The 23,147-nt window shown below is 38.0% G+C and overlaps 2 protein-coding genes across 2 annotated transcripts in view; one reads left to right on the top strand and one right to left on the bottom strand.

Moving 5' to 3' along the window:
* adam22 (ADAM metallopeptidase domain 22) overlaps positions 1–7,804 on the top strand; it is an 80,135-nt gene extending 72,331 nt beyond the window's left edge. Inside the window, exons 31-32 of the mRNA XM_067448073.1 lie at positions 656–779; positions 2,797–7,804. Of these exons, the coding sequence (XP_067304174.1) occupies positions 656–779; positions 2,797–2,817 (145 nt within the window). The 3' untranslated portion in view covers positions 2,818–7,804. The remainder of the gene's footprint in view (positions 1–655; positions 780–2,796) is intronic.
* Positions 7,805–8,026: 222 nt separating this feature from the next.
* The window catches only part of washc5 (WASH complex subunit 5), a 16,550-nt gene continuing 1,429 nt past the window's right edge, over positions 8,027–23,147 (bottom strand). Inside the window, exons 4-25 of the mRNA XM_067448071.1 lie at positions 22,953–23,066; positions 22,690–22,861; positions 21,803–21,930; positions 20,847–20,976; positions 20,651–20,763; positions 20,409–20,575; positions 16,091–16,166; positions 15,895–16,005; positions 15,667–15,807; positions 14,456–14,536; positions 14,109–14,210; positions 13,846–14,025; positions 13,625–13,749; positions 13,371–13,533; positions 11,190–11,292; positions 10,350–10,429; positions 10,140–10,243; positions 9,913–10,042; positions 9,703–9,799; positions 9,269–9,422; positions 8,382–8,469; positions 8,027–8,278 (exon numbers count right to left, since the gene is read on the bottom strand). Coding sequence (XP_067304172.1) covers positions 8,222–8,278; positions 8,382–8,469; positions 9,269–9,422; positions 9,703–9,799; positions 9,913–10,042; positions 10,140–10,243; positions 10,350–10,429; positions 11,190–11,292; positions 13,371–13,533; positions 13,625–13,749; positions 13,846–14,025; positions 14,109–14,210; positions 14,456–14,536; positions 15,667–15,807; positions 15,895–16,005; positions 16,091–16,166; positions 20,409–20,575; positions 20,651–20,763; positions 20,847–20,976; positions 21,803–21,930; positions 22,690–22,861; positions 22,953–23,066 — 2,616 coding nt within the window. The 3' untranslated portion in view covers positions 8,027–8,221. The remainder of the gene's footprint in view (positions 8,279–8,381; positions 8,470–9,268; positions 9,423–9,702; positions 9,800–9,912; positions 10,043–10,139; positions 10,244–10,349; positions 10,430–11,189; positions 11,293–13,370; positions 13,534–13,624; positions 13,750–13,845; positions 14,026–14,108; positions 14,211–14,455; positions 14,537–15,666; positions 15,808–15,894; positions 16,006–16,090; positions 16,167–20,408; positions 20,576–20,650; positions 20,764–20,846; positions 20,977–21,802; positions 21,931–22,689; positions 22,862–22,952; positions 23,067–23,147) is intronic.

Here is a 23,147-nt window from a genome sequence, read left to right as displayed (position 1 = left end):
ATATATATCATTATTTTACTTAACACAATTTTTTCCTTTTGGATTTTGGACTAAAAACAAACTAAGATGCGTTTCCGTGAGATTCACTCGGATTTGCTCTGGTTCTTGTATTTGTGCATCTGTGTGTGTACATCAAAAGACCAAACCAGACTCATTGATTGTAGCTAAAGCTCTTGTGTTTGTATGATTTTTGTATTGTATTTCTCCTTCACTGTTCTGTCCCCCTCACACTCGGTGTCCCCTCTCTGCATGCCGGCTGCTGCTTAATGTGTCGCTTTTGCACTTTATGATGTCATCAGCATATGGCTGCCGTAATCTTTCTGATGATGATCACTTGCGTCTGCCCTGATCACCTCATCATGTCCGCCATGTTTGTAAGCCCACATGACGCAGTGTATGTTTGTTTACACATCCCAAAAGCACTACATTGTGCTTGCAGTATCTGCCCAGCCTTACTCTCCATTAAGAGCCAGTGGGTATTTTTGTGGCAAGGACTGATGAAGTTAGTGATTTTGGATGATGGCTTGCCGTGGAAACACTCCCTCTGACCTCTTCAAGGGGTCAAAGGTGACAGCTCCATGTTCGTTCTGGATCTTGACGCTGTTAACCAGTCCACACACTTCAGTACTAATGTCACGTCTCTCTGATCCCACAGGACGCTGTCACCGGCCAAATCACCCACCTCTTCAACGGGCTCCATCGCATCCAGCCGGAGATACCCCTACCCCATGCCTCCCCTTCCAGATGAAGAGAGGAAGGCTAACAGACAGAGTGCCAGGGTAAGACTTACTATACGTCAGCCTCTTTTTATCATCATGCAGCGCATTGCAGGTGTTCAGGATCAAATTATTTAGAATTCTCATTATGGTTGAGGTCTTTTGTTTCTCAGTGGTCTCATCTATCACACTACATTTACTACACTTAATGTGGGACAGAAGCATAAGCATGAAATTTAGAGCTTTTACGATGGTCTGTCCACTGATCATATGAAGCACTTAGTTGCAAGCAAGTAAACTAAATTCACAAAAACACACTAAGAAAAAAGTTAAGAAGTTTCTTAGGACCATGCTTAAGTTCTCAAATATTTTCTTAAGATCATCTTATTTTTTCTTTGGACAAAATAATACAGGTTTTGGTGTTATTTGATTGCATAGTTATAGCAGAAGACTTGCTGATCAAAAACACTTCAAAGGCCATCTTTTTGCCCTGCCTGCTGATTACCGTAATATTATAATAAGCAGGCACACTTTTTTCATAGTGACTGGCTTGACAGGAGTTCAGAGGCCGGATTTACGAAAATCTTCTTAAGAAAGAAGTTATCAAAATGAATGTAAGAATTGTCTTTTTTTCTTAAGAAGAAAATGACAGGCTTTGGTGTTATCTGATTGTATAGTGGTTCTTGCCGAAGACTGATCAAATCAATAAAAACACTTCAAAGGCCTTCTTTTTTCACTGCCCACAGTTTACCAGAATAATCATAATAAGCATGCACACTATTTTCATCGCTCCTGACTTGATTGGAGTTCATCAGTCTGAGTTGAGTTGAGTTTTTTAATGGTCTGAGTATTTAAAATACTTATTTTTAAAGGCACAATATGTAATTTTCACAGATTAAGGTCGCTATTCAGAAGCGTAGCTTGATGACACCTTAGTTTCATGGGATCATGGGAGTTTTTGTCTTTACCTCAAAAGAATCGACGGGACTGGGGCAGAAATCATATTCATGCTAATGTATTAGAGATTTATTGTCGTTACTGTAGTATTAAGCAGGATGGGGCTGAAAACCGTTGGAGCGGCATGATGAGCGATTGCTAATGAGAGACGCGCGCGACAGGCTCGTTGAGCAGTGGAGCTTTTATTATGCCACAGACGACCGCTTCCACTTCTTCTGCAATGCGTATGTGGGGTTCATATTGTTGTTATGGGTTCGCTGTTTTATCATATTAGATACATTTCAGTTTGTTGAAAGTTATGTTCTAATGCTACTCTATGCGTTCACTCAGCGGCTATGAGACACTTGTTGTACACTGCAGTGAACTAGATTAATATTAGGCATGATTAAACATGGTATACGCGGTAAATCAAGAAAAGCAGATTTAAACAATAAGACTGTGTTGAGCTATATAACAGTTCATTTTCTGTTAATAAATGTATCCAATCAGTTGGTCACCTGTCCAATAAAACGCATAATATATTAAAGCATCTTTGGAGTTTCCATTGTTTTCTACTAAATAAAAGAACGGAAATCAAGGGTAATGCGGATATGATGTCATTGATAGGTGATGGACGATCACAGTCCGTGTCCTGATTAAAATTGCTTATTTCTCTAGATTTAAAATTATTGTAAACATTTGGGATAATGTAAGTACACGAGTCAATAAAATATATAACATTGTTCTAGTGGTTTTTGAGTATTTTAATCCAAAAATCTTACATATTGTGCCTTTAATGTGCCTATACATTTAATAAGTGTATATCTGCTAATAAGTCATTTTCAGCAACATCTGCAGAGGGATATCAAGCTCAGTTCCTTAAGGGCCACAATTAGCTCCAATCTAAATTAAACACCTGGACCATCTAATAAGGGTCTTCCAGGCAGGTGTTTTGGAGCAGGTTGGAGCAACACAGGACAGTGGCCCTCCAGGAGCAGAGTTTGACACATGCACACTAGAATATAGATGACCTCAGATAAAATCATAGTATTTAAATTTTGTGTAATAACAAATTGAATTTGTTGTGAAAAGCTTTGTCACATTTACTAGCATGTTAATTTTCTCGGTGCATGATCTGTTTCAGCTGTGGGAAACGTCAATATAAAAGAACTCCTCGAAACGGGTCTGCAAAACTCCATAAGGATTTTCCTCTGCTTTTGTATGAATGAGAAAATGAAACCAGTAAGAAAATAAGGAATTCAAATGGAGAAACAAGGGACTAGTGAACGGAAGAATTGGGCGTGGTCTCCTCCGATGTCTGTTCAGTATTTGTGGCGTGGAGCCGTCTTACCCTAGATGTTGAGGAGTGCTGTCATTCGCAAACAGGACTCAGGAATACGATTTCATCACGATACAAACCCAGAATGGCAGCCGTGCTGAGCAGATACAGAGACAACAGCAGCCACTCCCACTCGTGCCCTCATTAAACCCCGCCCCCTCTCGTGACCCCACCGGACCCCACACACAGCCTGGCCCGCCTCCAAATACATGCTGTCTTGTGACTGGTGCCCTTGTTGCCCGGGTGGAAGAAGCTCATGCAGGAGCAGGAAGTTAACTATTGTTTTGAACGCACGCTGCCACTGTTGAACCTACTGCTGTATGCATGAGAAAACAACATGTTTATCGATTCCTTGTAGTGTAACGATGTACAAATGTTTTAAGATCTTTCACTCAAGGGTGCCGCATGTATCGAAGGACAGCTCCGTAGGCTGGTAAGATTCAATCATGTTTGAAACGTCCCCCCATGTCCCCATCACCAGAACATCACCCGGCCCTGTTCATACGGTCACCTTTTCTCAGAGAATTTTGTACATATGTCATACAATTCAGAGTGAAATGTGAGATTGTAGTATTTTTTGGTTTTAATGTTTGGTTGTGGAGAGCGTGGCAGATCTTTTCTTCTGCTTTAGAGTGTCTGTCCTGTGATTGTCTTCCTAAATTTACGGAATCCATCTCAAGCCTATCGCACACACTACAAGACAGAAGCCCCATTTAATGTTTTCTGCACCAGGTCTTAGCAGCACATGGACATCACCAATGCTTTTGTAATGTGCGCACTTCTACTTCAGATAGAGTAGTTAAAGGTGCTAAGTCGTGATGGAAAAAAAATATCGGCAGATCTTTTGTTCCGCATTTTGACATGTATAATAGACACATAATAGCGGAATAGATTACAGATGAAGAAAAAACTGTAGATTGGTTCTATCGATCGGTTGTTAATTGGAAGGAGGCAGATCTGAATGTGAGCTTGCACTCAATTGGATGAAAGGGGTGGGGTTTAAGCTGATTAAATGATTGGGAAAGCCTGGCTTACGTCACCAGAAAGAAATCTGTCAAAGATTGAGTTGACGTTTTAAACATTTACGTGGTCAAAAATGATTCTGAGTTTGTTACGGATGTACATGGTCGATTATTTGGAAATGTGCAAAGGACCGTGAGCTTCTGTTTTGTAATGTGTAAGAGGCCTTAGTTTGTCCCTGTTGGTGTTTCAAATGCGTTTACACCCCCCCAAATCACAACCGAATGTAATTCTTTCATTTCCCCATTGTCATCCTCCCATGTTATATATAATTCTCTCGTAAGCGTAAGGAATGTGATTTTAGCGGATTCTTTTGGGTGCTTGGCTTTTTTTTGATACATGCTGCATTCATAAAAAACGACAAGAACACATTTGCGTATCGCCTATCCACCTTATTTTTTTAATGTAATATAGCAAAATGAAAACCTGAATGTGCAAGCAGAGATGGTCTTGGTGCAAGACATCTGGTGTCAACAATTTACAGTTCTTTTAACAAAAATAGCCTATGTTCTAAGAATGTTATGCTTACATTAGAATTAAGTTATGAAAACATTATTTCTGATTTCTGTTCAAAATAGTTTTCAAAAACGTTAAAAAAAATTGTGGTTATCCTAACTTCAAGAGAATGTTACATGTGAATGTTCAAAAAGTAACATTTTACACAGAATTTAAAAAAAAAGTTCCATTTATAAATACAATTTTGGTAGCACTTTATTTACAGTCCTGTACCCCATGTACATGATATGTACTTTTTACAGTAATTAAAATAACTGGGTTTTAATAACTAGGTAACCCTGAACTACCCTAAACCTTATCTTTACTCATGTAACCTTTAACCCAACTTACAGTGCCTTGCAAAAGTATTCGGCCCCCTTGAACTTTGCGATCTTTTGCCATATTTCAGGCTTCAAACATAAAGATATAAAACTGTAATTTTTTGTGAAGTGGAATTAAATTTATTGGATATTTCAAACTTTTTTAACAAATCAAAAACTGAAAAAATTGGGCGTGCAAAATTATTCGTCCCCCTTAAGTTAATACTTTGTAGCGCCAGCTTTTGCTGCGATTACAGCTGTAAGTCGCTTGGGGTATGTCTCTATCAGTTTTGCACATCGACTGAGAGACTGAAATTGTTGCCCATTCCTCCTTGCAGAACAGCTAGAGCTCAGTGAGGTTGGATGGAGAGTGTTTGTGAACAGCAGTTTTCAGTTTTTTCCACAGATTCTCGATTGGATTCAGGTCTGGACTTTGACTTGGCCATTCTAACACCAGGATATGTTTATTTTTGAATCATTCATTTGTAGATTTTGCTTTATGTTTTGGATCATTGTCTTGTTGGAAGACAAATCTCCGTCCCAGTCTCAGGTCTTTTGCAGACTCCATCAGGTTTTCTTCCAGAATGGTCCTGTATTTGGCTCCATCCATCTTCCCATCAATTTTAACCATCTTCCCTGTCCCTGCTGAAGAAAAGCAGGCCCAAACCATGATGCTGCCACCACCATGTTTGACAGTGGGGATGGTGTGTTCAGGGTGATGAGCTGGGTTGCTTTTACGCCAAACATAACGTTTTGCATTGTTGCCAAAAAGTTCAATTTTGGTTTCATCTGACCAGAGCACCTTCTTCCACATGTTTGGTGTGTCTCCCAGGTGGCTTGTGGCAAACTTTAAACGACACTTTTTATGGATGTCTTTAAGAAATGGCTTTCTTCTTGCCACTCTTCCATAAAGGCCAGATTTGTGCAGTATATGACTGATTGTTGTCCTATGGACAGAGTCTCCCAACTCAGCTGTAGATCTCTGCAGTTCATCCAGAGTGATCATGGGCCTCTTCCATTTCAATATTATCGCTTGCACAGTGCTCCTTGGGATGTTTAAAGCTTGAGAAATCTTTTGTATCCAAAGCTGGCTTTAAACTTCTTCACAACAGTCTCTCAGACCTGCCTGGTGTGTTCCTTGTTCTTCATGATGCTCTCTGCACTTTAAACGGACCTTTGAGACTATCACAGTGCAGGTGCATTTATACGGAGACTTGATTACACACAGGTGGATTCTATTTATCATCATTAGTCATTTAGGTCAACATAGGATCATTCAGGAGATCCTCACTGAACTTCTGGAGAGAGTTTGCTGCACTGAAAGTAAAGGGGCAGAATAATTTTGCATGCCCAATTTTTCAGTTTTTGATTTTTTTGAAATATCCAATAAATGTCATTCCACTTCATGATTGTGTCCCACTTGTTGTTGATTATTTACAAAAAATGACAGTTTTATATCTTTGTTTGAAGCCTGAAATGTGGCAAAAGGTCGCAGAGTTCAAGGGGGCCAAATACTTTTGCAAGGCACTGTATATTACCCGGTAGGCTATATTTTGGGTACCTTTTTTTACAGTCTTTGGTAAGTACACATACTCTAAAATAAAGTGCAACCAAAATTTTGCGTGGTTTTTCTATAATTAAATACTTAAAATTAGAAAAAATGAGGTGGATAAAACGACCGTAAGATTTAAAGTCGAATTTAGAATCAAAGATGAAATAAATGGCTGTCGCGGTTTACAAAAGTGACTGAACTAATATTCTCAACAACAAAAAACCTGGAGATGTGTGAATGTAAGACTAAACATAATTTCATTCGATTAATTAATGAATGAATGAGATTTAGGGAGGAATCAATGTTGAGATTTTTTTTAAACATTCTCCCTAAATAGCATTTATGTAGACTAGCTGTTGTAAACCCATAATCGCGGTTTTCTTATTTTTGATAGATGTTTATTTACAGCATGACACGTCACATATTGCGGTATCCCTCTGGTCACGTGACGGTGTCTTTTTGGTCTTGACTCTTGATCGATTGCCTACTTCTGGTCAGTATTGTATTTTTAGGAATTGCGGTTTTCATCTGTACATAGTCTGCTGTTCGGTCGACCTGTCAGCACTGATTTTTGCACTCTGCCTGTAATCCACGAATAACATCCCGTAACACCGCCATATGATGCATATGAAGTATGTTTAAGGTAAATTTGTAAAGTCTTTCCCTCCTCCCCAGTATTAATGCGTGTACATATTTAACCCCAACAACAATTAAGTGCTTTAGAATGATTAATGCCGCAATAGGTTTTTGTGTAAACTAAGGTTATTATTTTATTTCAGGTCGCCTTTGTACTTTTTGTGGGACGCTTGTCCTGTTTTTGTGTGGTATTTGCAGTTTACGTGCAAAATTACATTATATGTAACCATCAGGAGACTGAACATTCAGTTGACAATAATTTAATGTAGTTTCTTTTCGTTTGTAATAACCATCTGAAGCAATACTCTGCTCACTGTGACCCTGACCTGTCAGAAACAAATGCACATTCGCAACTGGAATCAAAATCAGTGGAACCCGAGTCTGATGCCAATTGTCATGATCAGTTCATCAGGCATATCAGCGCATTGATCCCTGATTGAAGAACACAACCAAAATATAAATGAATGTATTTAAGAAAAGGCGTAATAAACATAAACAGAACACACACACACAGAAACCCAGGACAACTCTACCTGGAATAGATTTTTTGTTTTGCAGCTGTAGTTTACGTCTTTTTCCAAGTCAGCCGCTGTCACATCCTGCTGTTTCTCTTATGTTCGCATCTGACTGTGTACACAGTGTTGTGTAGTCATTGATTCTTCATTGCTATCTTCTTTAATTGTGTGCTGTACATAGACTGATAATTAAAACGATAACAGCTCTTTTTTTTCATACAGTATCCATTCAGTATTGTAATATATTTAAGATAAAAGTAAAACTTTCATTCAAATCATGTCTCCTGTGTTGTGTACAAAACCAATATCTTGGGCAGCCTAGTTTAATACCTCAGGTTTTAGTTAGTCTAAATTCTGATTGGATGAGCCACAGCTGTACAGTTTAACCAATTAACAATATTTACAAAAAAGAAAGGGTTGATATAGCCATCATTTGCTAAAAGTAATAACTCATGAGAGGTTGTGAGTTTAAGTGATTCATTCTTTCGAAAGTGTGCTAAAATTTTGTATCAAAACATACACATATGGCATTTATTACACTAGCAGACAGACATCAGCTCAGTAACAGCTACAAAAGATCAACATGTTTTAAAAATTGAAATGTTAAAAAATGCTAAATTACTCAATTTCATTAGTGCTTTAAGAGAAAGATGAATGATATCAAACATGATTTAACATTATGACAGGCATGTTCACAGCACAGTCCTGAATTCATCGAAGATGAAACTTGGCACATGAGCCTCTGCCACCTATAAAAGGAGAAAAAACTAAATAACTTTTCCTCATGATTTTTGATGTGAAATATCCGTGTCTTTAAAGAAAATGAATAGACCTCATGGCAATATTTCCTACCTTTCTGGGAAGTTTAGTGTAACGCACATAGTCCTCTAGAAACATTAACGCTCCGACTACATCTGAAGGCATATCGGGAATCTTCTGACTGTAGGGAACAGACACTGTTAGATGATGCAGAAATATATGTGTCTATTGTGTCTTTAAATACTATATGTGACCCTGGGCTACAAAACCAGTCATAAGTCGTACAGGTATATTTATGGAAATAGCCAACAACACACTGTATGGGTCAAAATTATAAATTTTTCTTTTATGCCAAAACAAATTCAGATATTAAAGATATTTAGTAAATTTACCTACCATAAATATATCAAATATGTAGTATTAGTAGTAATATTTGTTGTTAAGGTTTTCATCTGGACCACTTTAAAGGTGATTTTCTCAATATTTCGATTTATTTTGCACCCTCAGATTTCAGATTTTCAAATAATTGTATCTCGGCCAAATATTGTCCTATCCAAACAAAGCTTATTTATTCAGCTTCAGATGTATAAGTCTCAATTAAAAAAAAAAAAGTTACCCTTATGACTGGTTTTGTGTTCCAAAGTCATATGTACTAACATTTAAATCAAGCATTTGAAAAAAAATACCTGCATGTAATAACAGCTGTTGTTAATTTCTGTAATTATATCTATAGTTACACTGTTGAGCCTTCTATTACACCATAACCCACTCATAAACATACCCATACCACCAACCGGTCCCTAACAAGTGTTTTGCACTACAACATTTGCACAGTTAAAGACACTTACTATAAAGTGTGACCAAAAAAATCTTAATACTTCTAAAATAGTTTATTTTATTTAATGCAAAACATAATTTCGTATTTTTCTGTACATGTTCTTGTGAGATTCCCCTTCTAACGGCAGAACTAAGTGACGTACCTGGTGCACTGCTCCATTATGGAGCGAATAAACTGTCCAATCAGAGCCAGGAACTGTTCTGTGTATCTTGAGTGGAACTGTTTGAGCAGTGTCAGGAGACCCAGGACCAGAGGAGCCCAATCCACTGGATCTGCAGCCTTCCTGCACGTCATCCCTGTCAAAGCAGCACAGACACAAATCAAACCTACACGAGCAGGAGCTTGAGGTTTTGGCATCATTTACATATACCACATTCAAAATTCTGGGTTCAGTAAAGACTTTTACTTTAATTGCACAAGGATGCATTTCATTGATCAAAAGTGACAGTAAAGACGTGTATTTCAAATCATTTCAAATGCTGTTCCTTTGAACTTTCTATTGTGAATCGTGAAAAATGAAAATAAAAATCTTACCGACCCCAAACTTTTGACACAAAAATCAAACGATTTTCAGACCTTGGGTTTTATTGTACTGCAGTTTTGGCAGCTGCGCGATGAGGAACAGGAAGTTCACAATAGGAAAATAAGGCAGACGCTTTGTCGTGATGTAAATCTGAGAGCAGCAAATGGATAAAATACAACAAAATGTGGTTGAAAGGTTAAAAAATGCTCTACAAACCATCTGATAAAACAGAAAAATGTATATTTCACAAATCCAATACTCACTTTGTTTAGTGGGTTGTGGATTCCGGCCGCCTCCAGATAGGCGGTGATGTCGTACAGCAGGGTGTTGTCATCTTTGGGATACGGAAGCGATGGATCCTGGTAATGCGCTTCAATATCGGACAGCAGAGACCTGGAAATGATGTTGAAAGTTGTCAATGAGGGAGAAGGTAAAAACTAATCCAAGTAGCAAGAAAATAAACAAGGGAGAAACATCATTCCCGACCCACTTGTTCAGATTATCCAGTGCCGCAGCGAGGTGTTTAGAGTCAAATTTGCAGGAGTAATTCAATTCGTTGGCGATCTGCTGCCTCAAGATCTGCATCTGACCCACCTGTGTAAGGATCATGGTCTTTTTTAGCATTATTATGCAAATAGACATAATGGATGGAAAACAAATAAAAAATAATTCATTCTCATAGATACAAAGAAAGCAGCACCTTCATGATGGCTTCCAGATAAGCTGCCCAAATCTTCTGGGTTTTAGCCACAGCGTTGGCGTAAACTTTGCTTGCATTTGCTGAATATTGATGCAGAAAGACAAATATATCAAGAACATAATTGTGGGAATAAATGTCGACTTAAAGGAACACTCCACCGTTTTTAGAAATAGGGCTTATTTAACTTCTTTCCTACATTTAGATATGTGGGCAAAAGCATTTTTGTCTCAGTGCATGCATTGTTTTAGTTTGGCAGGGTCGCCGCTAGCTTAGCTTAGCATAATGAATGGAATCCCATGTCGCCAGCTAGCATGTCTAGAGCAAAAGTGATACGATGAGCTTAGCTTAGCTTAGCATAATGAATGGAATCAACATAGGATTCCATTCATTATGCTAAGCTAAGCTAGCGGCGACCCTGCCAAACTTAAACAATGCATGCGCTGAGACAAAAATGCACTTGCCCACATATCTAAATGTAGGAAAGAAGTTGAATAAGCCGTATTTCTAAAAACAATGGAGTGTTCCTTTAAGACTTAAATATACTTAATTGTCCATGTTCTGCTCTGTCTGGCGCGAGCACAGGCCTTTCAAAGTATGCTCCTTTTAAAAATGAGTTAAGCATGCATACTATCTAGTGGACTTTGTTTTCAAGTGCTCAAGTCACTCGCACATGCGCTGTTGTACACGTACCGTCAGTGCGGACACAAAAATTGGGCTGCACGCAGACAGTGTGATAAAACACCCTCCTGATGGTAAAAAATTACGTCACACGGACCGCCGCGGAGCATGGACAGCCGAAGTATACTTTGGGCTTTTTGGTAGGGCATCAAACACACATACCCACAATCCCTTTGACGGGATTGACAGCTGTCAGCAGAGCTTTAAAGACATCAACCACAGCTTTGTCCTTCAGGATGTTCTTCTGAAGGACTGTCAGGAAATTCTGCAAAGGAGAAACAAAGACAGATTATTATATGATTATTGTTTATATTATTATTCACACATTTATTGTGATGAGGGGATTTCATGGTATTCACTAAATATTTATGTCATTATTTGCACAGACATTTATTGACTTTGATTCATTTGAATTTTTGATTTGGTTATGACAGTTCCTTAAAGGGATAGATCACCCAAAAATGATCCCATGATTTACTCACCCTCAAGTCATCCTTGCTTTATATGACATTCTTCTTTCCGCCAAACACAATCAGAGTTATATTAAAAAATATCCTGGCTCTTCCAAGCTTTATAATGGGAGCGAATTGAGCCTGAATTTTTGAAGCTCCAAAAAGAACATCACATACATCATAAAAGATGTCGGGTCAGAGGTCACTCTTCAGTCGGAACTAGACTCGCGTTCTGTCATTACTGGAAGCCAGTGATTACAGTTCATAAAGTTTTAAATATGGATATTTTTCTTACAACAACACATTGATTCACTTCAGAAGGCCTTTATTAACCTCTGGAGCCATATGGATTACTTTTATGATGGATGGGTGTGCTTTTTGGAGCTTCAAAAACTCAACTCACTCTCATTATAAAGCTTGGAAGAGCTAGAATATTTTTTTTATTTAATTCTGATTGTGTTTGGCTGAAAGAAAGTCATATTCACCTAGGAGCGGTGAGTAAATTATGGAATGGAATGATTTAAATTTGGGGGTAAATTAACCCTTTAAGGCCCTGTTATACTTCAAGCAAAACTGAAGAACGAACTTGTACGAACATTATTTCGAACAAAGTTAGGCCCAAATGAAGCTGGTTTCAGGAGTTTAAAACAACACCCTCAAATTACCATTGAACACAGAGGAGAGCTGCTTTATGGTAAAAACCGAAGTTGTAATTCTAATAAGAAGAGACACTGACACTATTTATTCATGTTTGATACTGCAAACCTGCAGCTTTTAAACAATCTATAGTATAAAGCAGTGGTTCTCAAACTTGTTCTGGGGAGCCCTCACCACTGCACATTTTAGATGTCTCCCTTCGCCTCGCAAGACACACCCAATTCAAGTCTTTCAGGCTCTACTAATGAGCTGATGAGTTGATTCACGTGTGTTAGTTGAGGGAAACATGCAAAATGTGCACAGGTTTGAGAACTACTGGTATAACGTACTGCATTAATAAACCTGATGTGACTGATGTGAATTGCAGCGATGGTGCAGACATATTCACATCACTATGATTAGTGTGTGTTTATTTTATTATTGAGACGAAAGCACACAGCACATATTTGCACATTCATCTTAGGCTCCGTCCACACAGAGACGCGTTTAGCTGTATACGTATACATTTTGTACCGTATCAGCGTTTCGTCCACACGGATCCGGCGTTTTGGAAGCATGAATCCGATTTTCTGAAACCGGGTCCCAGAGTGGATAAATTTGAATACGACATTCTTGCGTTTTCATGTGTACAGCCAATCCGTATATATTTTGTGAAATGGTGACGTCATCATATCACGTCCAGCATGGTAAAGACTAAAGGGATACAACTATGGGCACTGGGCATGTGCACATCAATATTGCGTCATTTATATACGTATTTGCATTATTGTAAGGATAGGTTTAGGGCTGGGGTAGGCGTAGGCGTAAATAAAACACATCCGTTAAGTAGCAAATGTATTATGAGATTTTGCCTCACCAACGTACTAATGCTTTACCCCTTCTATCCATAACTCTTCTTCTGTTTTTTGTGTATTTCTGTGGCAGAATTACAGCGCCACATACTGGCCTGATATACATACTACATCGTTTTGAGTCGTTTTCATTGCTCTCGTGTGCAAGCAGATATTTCTTGAAACGAGGGAAAAAAAAGATTGGATAGGGAAATCTCTGGATACCGTTGGTCATGTATTTTGAACTTCTTTTTGCCCCTAGGTGAAGAATGAAAAAGATCTTCACTGTGAGTATATCAGGGCCTTTACTAAATGATGCAACATTGGACATTTGTATGCGATTCGACTTGATTTGATTCTTTTGTAACAGTTCATATCGCTTTTCATTAATGTAGAAGTTTTACCTGCAGCTCCTTCACGATCATGAAACACAAGAGTCGGTCGAGTCCGTTCAGGCCGAAGGTTCCCAACGTGTCTTGAATCTCAGAGAAGAGTCGGTTGTTGGTCACTTCCTGATGCGTCCTCAAATCATACCAAGTGTTCAGCTGGTCAATGTAACACGTCATTCTGAGAGGAATAAAGATGAGACACATGACATTTCTCCAGACTGCCATCAAAGCGTCAAAAGTTCGAAATAATCAGTTTTGTGCTGACTTACTTTGGATCTGTTATCCTCAATATTTCCCTGCAAAGACGTCCAATAAACGTGGCGGATTCATCAACAGACGGATACTTGGGAATGGGAATGTGGGTGGACTGGTAGACGCTTTGCCAGTCTTGGATCTGAAAAGAACTTCTTTAAATCAACACTAGCAATGAACAACAAAATCTGAGGTTCAAAAGAAGCTCAATATGTATAAGATGCTACAAGGACGAGACCTTTGTCCTGAGGAAACTGTTACACTCCTGCTCTACGTTGTAGTTGATGATACGAGACACTTCCTCCTGCCAGATCTTCAGTCCATAGATGCTCACGTAATCCTGAATGTATTCAAATGAGCGATAAAACCCATCCATTGTGGCAGCCATTTCCTTCAGCTTTGGCATCAGCTCACTTGGCTGAAAGAGAAATAATATGATGTTCTATAAGAGAAAGGACAGAAATATAACTGTTCCGCATGACAAGATGAAGGTTTGCTTACTTTGGCTTTGGGGTTGAAGATGAGGCCTTTGTGCAGAGCATAAGCGACACGTTTGACAAGTTCTTTCCTGATCCCGTCCTCCAGAAGCTGCTTTGGATCGACCTGAAACAGATGTTTTCATTGATTCTGAGCTCTCATGGCATAACAATGTGCAATATTTCATAAATATAGAATAAGGTTAGTTAAAACATGTTCTCAAATACTTTATTCTCAACATGAAATTAAAAAAATCAACCCAATTACCAGTACTTTCTTAATACAAATATATGATCTGCATCAGTGCAAAAGGAAATGACTGATCTATCAAAAATAATCAAACTGTAATATTCAGAGAATCTTTAGAGTACCTTGATAATGCCGACAAGTGTGGTCTTCATCATCAAAATACCTTCAGTGAAGACTGAGATGGCATGAGTGAGTTTAGCTACCTGTCAAATGAAAAAGGGCAGTTACTTTATTGTTATTATCATTTATAAATAATTACACAAATCTGTTGACTCATTATATTTCGTCATATTGACTCTATTTGTATTATATTATACAAATGATACAAAATATAATAAATATAAATGCATATAGTAAAAATAATGCAAAATGTGATCCTGGACCACAAAACCAGTCATAAGTCTCACAGGTATATTTGTGGCGATAGCCAACAATACACTGTATGGGTCAAAATTATCGATTTTTCTTGTATGCCAAAAATCATTAGGATATTAAGTAAAGATCATGTTCCTGTTAAGAAGATATTTTGTTAATTTCCTACCATAAATATAACAAATGTATTATTATTTGTAATATGTGTTTCTAAGGACTTGATTTGGATAACATTAAAGGTGATTTTCTCAATATTTAGATTTTATTTTTATTTTTTGCATCCTCAGATTCCAGATTTTCAAATAGTTGTATCTCGTCAAAATATTGTCCTATCATAACAAACTATAAATCAATGAAAAGATTATGTATACGTCTCAATTTAAAAAAAAATTACCCATATGCCTGGTTTTGTGGTCCAGGGTCACAAATATAATAAATATAAATATATGGAGAATAAAATGAATATTATATTTAGGGAATAAAATTATTCAAAATATAATAAATTTGAATACATGGAGAGTAAAATATATATATAAAATAAAAATAAATAGTTAAAAAAAAAATATATATATATAAATAAATGGAGAGTAAAATAAATACAAATATATAGATTCAAATAATACAAAAGATACTACATTTATAATTAAATTTGTATATAGTTTTTTTTAATCTTTTTTTCAATTATCATTAAAGGCAGCCCAAAAATACTAAACTACTTTGATGTATGAATATGGGATGTGCGAGACTATTAGACTAGTCGATTAAACGATACTGCTGATAATCTACAGGTTTTGGGAGGGAAAAAAACGAAAACATTTTAAATAAACTGCCCAAAAGTTAGGAAATATTGACATGACATTTTAGATGGCGGTATTTATAGCTAGCTTCCTGGATAACAACACAAAGACAACTGAAGGTAACTCTAGCCTCTAGCCAAGAAAATTAAATGTATCTGTCTTACCTCGTAACGGGCACTGAGTTGAGAGTAGTCCTTCAGTTTGTCTTTGTCCAGACGTGTGGGCACCTCCATAATGTCATGGATCTGCAGTTTGATGATTTTGGCCAGCGAGGTGAACATGCTCTCTGGAATGATCTGCAGTACCTGGTAGGAAACATGTTTGCATGAAACACAGTTAAAGAGATACGGACAAAATACAGAGGCATTAATAAAGTCATTTCATCTCCAAACCTTTCTGACATAAGCCACCAGCTCCCCGGAGTAAAACTGAGACACGCTGAGCAGATCTGGACTGTTGACCTGGTTGATCCGTAGGAGAGGCAGATCCAGCGCAGATGCCAGCTGTTCATGTTCACAATTGAGAGCAGAATCAGTTAGAAGTGGATTTGTTTCTGGCGTCATACATTACCAGGCCACTCTGACTCACCTTTAGAAAAGTGGCTCTGAGTTTGGTCACCATCGAGGGGTTTGCTCTGATGCTCTCTTGCATTATTGAGGTGAAGCTATGAGACACATTTGGAAAAGGAACTTTTTCAGATATTACCTTTCAGGTACCATGTTATATAAGATCTGCAAAGTTGGCATGTGTTGGCGACATGTCGAGAAGATTGTTTTCTGTGCTGGTCAAGCAAATCCACTGTGCATACACTTCCAAAGGATGAGGACCTTGGATGCAAGTAAAGCCCGGGACACACCAAGTCAACGTCAAAAAGAACTAGCGACAACGAAAACTGACTGTGTTGACGCCTGTCGCCGACAGCCTCTCGGCAAAAAAGCTGAACTTGAACACTTGAACTAGCATGAGCTAGCATATTCAAAAAGGTAAACCTAAAAAAGCTGCTCTGGCTTACTATTTTGAATATCAATCACACGGATCACTTTCTTCATTCTGTGCGGCTCATGTTATTTTAAAAATATTCATGCATTTGAATGCTCATGTAAGCCTTCTGTCTGTATCGTCTTGAGTACTTTGCTTCGCTTTCATCACTTTCGTTTTTATTCTCATGGACTGCACAGCCAATTACCTCTCTCTCACCGACAGCCTGACGTCAATTCAACATGCTGAATCGTCCTTAAAAAAAATTCTGAAAATTGTCTGTCTAAAGCCAACAATGGAACACATTGAAAAAACTAAGCCGACCGAAACTCAAACAGGGCTCGACGGCCAGCTTAAAGGTGCACTATGCAGCTTTCCGTCCACTGGAGGGCGCCTATTCATAACAAATGCGTAGTTTGATGACGCAAAGTGTGAGCGCAGCATCTTGGGAGATGCGGTCTTCTCATCACAGCCGGTGGAAAATAGGACTCGGGCAGAAATCACGTTCATGCATGCGGTTATTAACGTTACTGTAGTCTAAAGCAGAGCAGGACCGAGTGTTGTGGACCTGAGCACAGCTGCTGGAGCGATTGTTAAACAAATACCCGCCTCGCGAATACCGGGACTTTTATTATGACGGGACAGGACACAGTCGCCGGGCTCCTGCACAGATCCGCTCTTCCGGTTATGATTTTGAGGTAATGCAACTCTGTTTATCATATTAGATACATTTAAGTTTGTTTAAAATGATGTTATGACGTTACTCCGTGCATTCAGTTGTTCACACTGCTAAGAGTAAAGCGCTCCTGCCAAATAAAAGCCGAAACCGAGGGTAACGCAGATATGACGCAATTGACAGCCGACTCCCTCAAATGCAATGCTGAAACGTCCCTGTCCTTAGTTAAAATAGCAATTTTCTCACAATTTACAAATAGTTGGAAACTTCTGGGATATTGTAGGTACTCAAGTGAACAAAATATATAACACTGGCCTAGTGGTTTTTGGATATTTTACTGCAAAAATACTACATAGTGCACCTTTAAAGTGTCCCAGCCTTAAAGTTATAGCAAGAAACCACCAAACCTTTAAAGGGGTGGTAGCATGCAATTTCACTTTTTTAACTTTAGTTAGTGTGTAATGTTGCTTCTCGAGCATAAAAAGTATCTGCGAAGTTACAGCGCTGAAAGTTCAATGCTAATGGAGATATTGTCTTTTAAAGTTACAGCAGTTTATTGCCTACAAAAACGGCCGGTTTGGATTACAACGAGCTTCTTTCCGGGTTGGTGACATCATAAACCCTTGCTAATCAGCAGAGGTGGGACAAAGTCATTGTTATGCAAGTCACAAGTAAGTCTCAAGTCTTTGCCCTCGAGTCCCGAGTCAAGTCGAGTCAAAGATGAGTCAAGTCTCGAGTCGAGTCAGAAGTCAAAGCCAACAAGTCTCAAGTCGAGTCCAAGCCCTACCATTTTAGTTTCGAGTCACTTCAAGTCATCTTACCACAGAAATAAAAATTATACAAATCATGTATGTCTGTAAGATTTATATTTATTTAAACCTCTTTTTATACAATGACATTAAGCAAATACAGTAAAAAAAAAAAACAGAAACACTAGAACAATGCACAGCGGCTTCAGTCCTGTATTGTGTTGACCTCATATGGCAAAACAGTTCAACTTTCAAATAGATATGGGTCCTTTTAGCCTAAACTTAGGGCATTATGGAAACATTATGGGAATATTGTTTAGCTTATTTTTGGTTTAATTTGGTTTATTTTAATAATTTAATTTATTCAATTATTTTGTTTTGCTATACTTTTTATGCCAGCTTGCCATAGCCCCCCTAGCATCCCCTCGCGGCACCCAGGGGTCCCTGTCCCCACTTTGAATACCACTGCTATAAAGCATATGACTTCAGTTTCTGGAGGGAAAGGGCTGTCTTATGACTTTTGAAGCAGTGAAAATCTTCTTAATATTGCATACACTGAAACTGAAATATTATCGTATACCGTAGTGTATAATAGACAATGAATATTAACACAACAACACTGATATGAGTAAAGAGTAGTTTCAAATACAGCGTGAGGCTATAAGGGATTTTCTGACATCTGTTTCATATTCTTCTCAGGTATGAAGAATACCTAGAGGGGTGGGGGGCCCAAAACAAGCCCAATATTATTATATTATTTATTATCATCAGTATAATTTATGCTCAATAATTTATCAATAAATGACCCTGCAACATTTTAAATTGAAATCTCGTGGAGTTTAAAATGCAAATACAGATGGGATTTTACAAAATTCTTCAAGTTGCAATAAAGACTGTGAACAGAAGAGGTTTGTAGATGGAAAAAGAGAAAAAGTGACGTGAAGGATTATGGTAACTCCAGTCGGAGTTATTGCACACATATAAGGAGCAGTGGTGAACATGCTCACTATAAACCGTAAAAAGGATAAGCCCTGCATCTCAATGTGCAATCTGCTCAAAATAGTATTGAAAATTACTAATGTCACATAGCTACTATTTAGGATTATTATGCACTTTTTTACAGTCTATGATTGGGAGTTGGTGCATAGGAAAACACTGAGAGTGCTGCAATATAGAGACATGTTTATAATAATATACATTCGAACCATACCTACTGTTATTATTAGCAGCCTATACTTTTTTTATTATTTATTTTTATTTTTATAATAGCCAAATAATAATAGTCATAATAAATAGCCTACATTATAAAACATATTTTTAAGATTAAATTAGGTGGCTTACCTCCCTGTTTCCTCTCCATCTCTGTATATCTTTGCTGGTTGCATTGTTTGTAAAAAAAAAAAAAAAAAAAATGTATTCGTCTATTTACGTCTATGAACTATCATTACATTTATAATATCACATCACATGCCTGCACGTTGAACGCGATTTTTCTTCAAAGAGGGGAAGGAGGCGGGATGTATGAGGACGAATGAATACAGCACTTGTATCGTTGCACTATGCCTATTAGCTGTGAGAGACAGTGTCAGTCAATGTATTTGGACAAAACAGCGACCATAAATGTAAAGAAACGAAGTTGCTTGTCATATTTTCCTAACAAGCAACCACATTTTTTCAAATAAGCCCAAAAAACCGCGACCCGCAACTCGAGATTTTTTTACCGCGACTTGCCAAAATAAGAAGCCCAAATAAGTCACGTGTTATACGCGGACTTGGTAGCTATGGATACTGTCGAATCAAACCAAGGTGGGACTACAGTAATTGGATGTCGTGCTGGCAGCGCACGTGCTATCTGCATGCATACAGGTGCAGCTTTTTTTCACTGAGAGCAGCGCGGCCGTGTGAAAGAAAAATGGCCAAAAAGTAGCAAGTCTTCTCGAGTCATGAGGCTCAAGTCCAAGTGAAGTCACAAGTCATTGATGTTAAAGTCCAAGTCGAGTTGCAAGTCTTTGCACATTTTGTCGAGTCGAGTCCAAAGTCATCAAATTCATGACTCGAGTCTGACTCGATTCCAAGTCACATGACTCGAGTCCACACCTCTGCTAATCAGCGCAGATGTGACTTCTGCCCGTAATGGTGAGGGGTGTGGCGTTTCTGGACAACCTGTGATTGGCACTTCAGCCAATAAAAATACATGAAACTACATTTGACCATGTAACCAATCTAAGACCATTGCGTTTTTTGGAGGGATGGGCTTCATAGAAGCAGGAAGCCGTTCAAAGGACAGTGGAGAAAGCGGTGTGGAATAAAGGTCAAATATAAGAAAAATAATGCGTTTAAAAAAAAAAAGTATTAAGACATGTTATACTGTGCCCCATGAACACAACCAAGCCTAGAAAAAAAACACAGAACCACCCCTTTAAAATAATAATAGAAAATATAATAGAAGCACTTTAACCTTAAATGTGTGAAAAAAACTAAGAGGCAAATGTAACACCAATACCTGTCAATGATCTGCCAGGCGTAGGACAAATCCCCCACAATCTGCATTGTGATTAGCACCTCTTCTTTGATATTGATGGTGCGGATCATCTGATGGAGGAACTTGCGTGTGTCCGCCAGGAACTGACACACCTGCAGGTTGGACTCCAGCTGGTGAAACTCTTGGACCTTCCCAGAGAAAGAATTTCATGTGAGATCACTGAAGAGAATCACATCACAGCACATGTTTAGATGTATTTGTACCTCCACAAGAGCCTGAATGAGCTGCACAGTCTTCCTGCCAGCAGCGGTCGAGTCCTCATAGTTCAGGGACTCGATCTGTTTGGAGATCTCTCTGAACCAGGCCTGAAGATTCTCTGATGAGGAACAAATGAATGCATGAACACACTAACAATGTCTACCAGCGTGCCTTCCGCATGTTGTGGTTCTGCATGTTTACCATTTTTCTCCACCCTGGTGAGAGGTTTGACCCCAGAAAACACCTCGGCCAGCTCCATCATTCTCTCTGATCCCTCCTTCTTATAGCTCTCCCACTTCAGCTGCTTCTCTGTCAACATCTGCTTGAACATCTGAACATCACGCAAACCAAGAGAAATTAGTAATGAGAGATCCCATATCAAAATACTGTACCATTCAAGTCTGAGGTCGGTAAGATTTTTCTATGTTTTGAAAGAAGTCTCTAATGCTCACCAAGGCTGTATTTACATATCTGATCAAAAATACAGTACAAAAATTTACAAAAGTACATTTTCAAATGTAATTTATTCGTTCGATGCAAAGTTGAATTTTCAGCATTACTCCAGTCTTCAGTGTCACATGATGCTAATTTAATGCTCAAAAAACATTTCTTATTATTATTATCATCAATGTTGAAAACAGTTTTGCTACTTAGTATTTTTGTAGAAACTGTGATAGTTCAAAAGAAAAGCATTTATTTGATATAAAATCTTTGGTAACATTATAATGTCACTTTTGATCAATTTAATATATTCTTGACTCCTTGCTGAATATAAGCATTACAGTTTTTAAAGAAAGGAAGGCATAAAAATTACTGACCCCAAACTTTTAAACAGTAGTGTACATCTAGAAAAGGTTATTTTGGCTGAAAAGGTAAAAAAGCCCTGACTATGGAAGGTTATATTGGCCTCACAGACAGATTAATACACAAAAACTGTGCATCCACTAGACAAAAATACAGTGTAATAAGTCAGAATAGGCTCAGGTCAGGTCTATTTCAAGATTAGTATAATTTATATGCTCTAGAATGAATTACATCTTTAGATTTTGGTCTTAGGTTACAGATTTCGGAAAAAAGACAGTTAAACCAACAAAATAAGGAACAGTGACATTTGAACTGAGGCAACACTTGAAGATTATTCAAATTTTTCCATTTACCTCTTTGAGTATGAACTCAAACTGAGCCGTGTCCAGCAGCAGCTGAAACAAAATTTTGGGATTGTATTTGGAGTCGTTGATAACTTGCTCTTTGATCTGACGTAGTCTCTTGTTGTTTGGATCATAAGCTTTAACAAAACAACAACAACAAAAAATTACTTAGAAATGCATTTTGATACATCATATCGAACAACAAACTCTACAAAGTGATAATTCCTGACAGATTCAATAATTAAAGCTGGTTCTTATCCAGGGGTCCAGGACCCACTTGGGGGCCTCAGCATGAAACACAGGAAAAAGAAGCAGAAACAAGCAATACAACCATTGCGTATGCACGTTGTAGCTTTTGAATTTTTATTTATTTTAAATGTTGCTTTTTTTAATAAAATGCACTAACTGCTGATAAAAAAAAATAAGAATGCATGAAGCTGGAATAAAACCTTTTTTATATTAAATGTTCAGATATTCATACAACAAAATTCTGGGGGCCAAGACATTTTTGTGAAAATTATCAAAAATGTTGCCAGTGGCTGGCAACAGTTAAGAGATTTCTAAAACTGGAAATGTCATGTACATTAACAAAATCTCATATCATCTCAGAACATTTTTATGATAAATATAATTTTTATGCACCAAAATATTTAATCAGGTGGAAATTGCTATTTATGAGTGAAATGTATTATTACTAGTTACTGAAACTTACAGAATTATGGGATATAACTATTTTAATAATAATTAATTAAATATAAATAAAAAAAGGGTGAAAATGAGCAGCTTTGTCATTATAGCAGAGGCTCCGAAATATTTGGTATGTTGTCTTGTGGGCCTTTGAGTCAAAAATGTTGAATACTGCTGGGTTAAACTTTTATTGGTCCAAGACAACTCACCGGACTCTGCAGTGTGCAGCATCAGCCAGCGGATGGCAACGTTGCAGTCACGGAGGCAGTTGAGCAGTTTGGGAATGTTGTCCAGGACGATTTCTTCTCTCAGGAATCCCTCCTTCAACAACTGCTGCACCTGTGGCCGCAGACTCTCCACACTGGCAGCATATCTACCGGCCTGAGAGAGAGCAATGACTGTGTGTGAGCCCAGAGTGACTCTGGTTTCAATCGAATGCGTGTGTGAGCGGGAACAACACAGGCGACTGTACCTGTTCTCTGATGTTGGCGGTCTCCAGCGTGTAGTTCAGGGCTGTTTTAGCAGCTTTATATGGTTCCCATGCCTCTACCAAGTTCACAGTGATCCCCATGTATATGCTTATAACCTGAAGATTTAAAGGGATAGTTCACCCAAAAATGTAAATTCTGTCATCATTTACTCACCCTGAAGTTGTTCAAAACCTGTA

The sequence above is a fragment of the Pseudorasbora parva genome, chromosome 7 (genome assembly GCF_024679245.1).
Source record: "Pseudorasbora parva isolate DD20220531a chromosome 7, ASM2467924v1, whole genome shotgun sequence".
Lineage (NCBI taxonomy): Eukaryota > Metazoa > Chordata > Actinopteri > Cypriniformes > Gobionidae > Pseudorasbora > Pseudorasbora parva.
The sequence above is the reverse complement of the archived record's forward strand: the minus strand, read 5'-3'. Positions and strand labels throughout refer to the sequence as shown.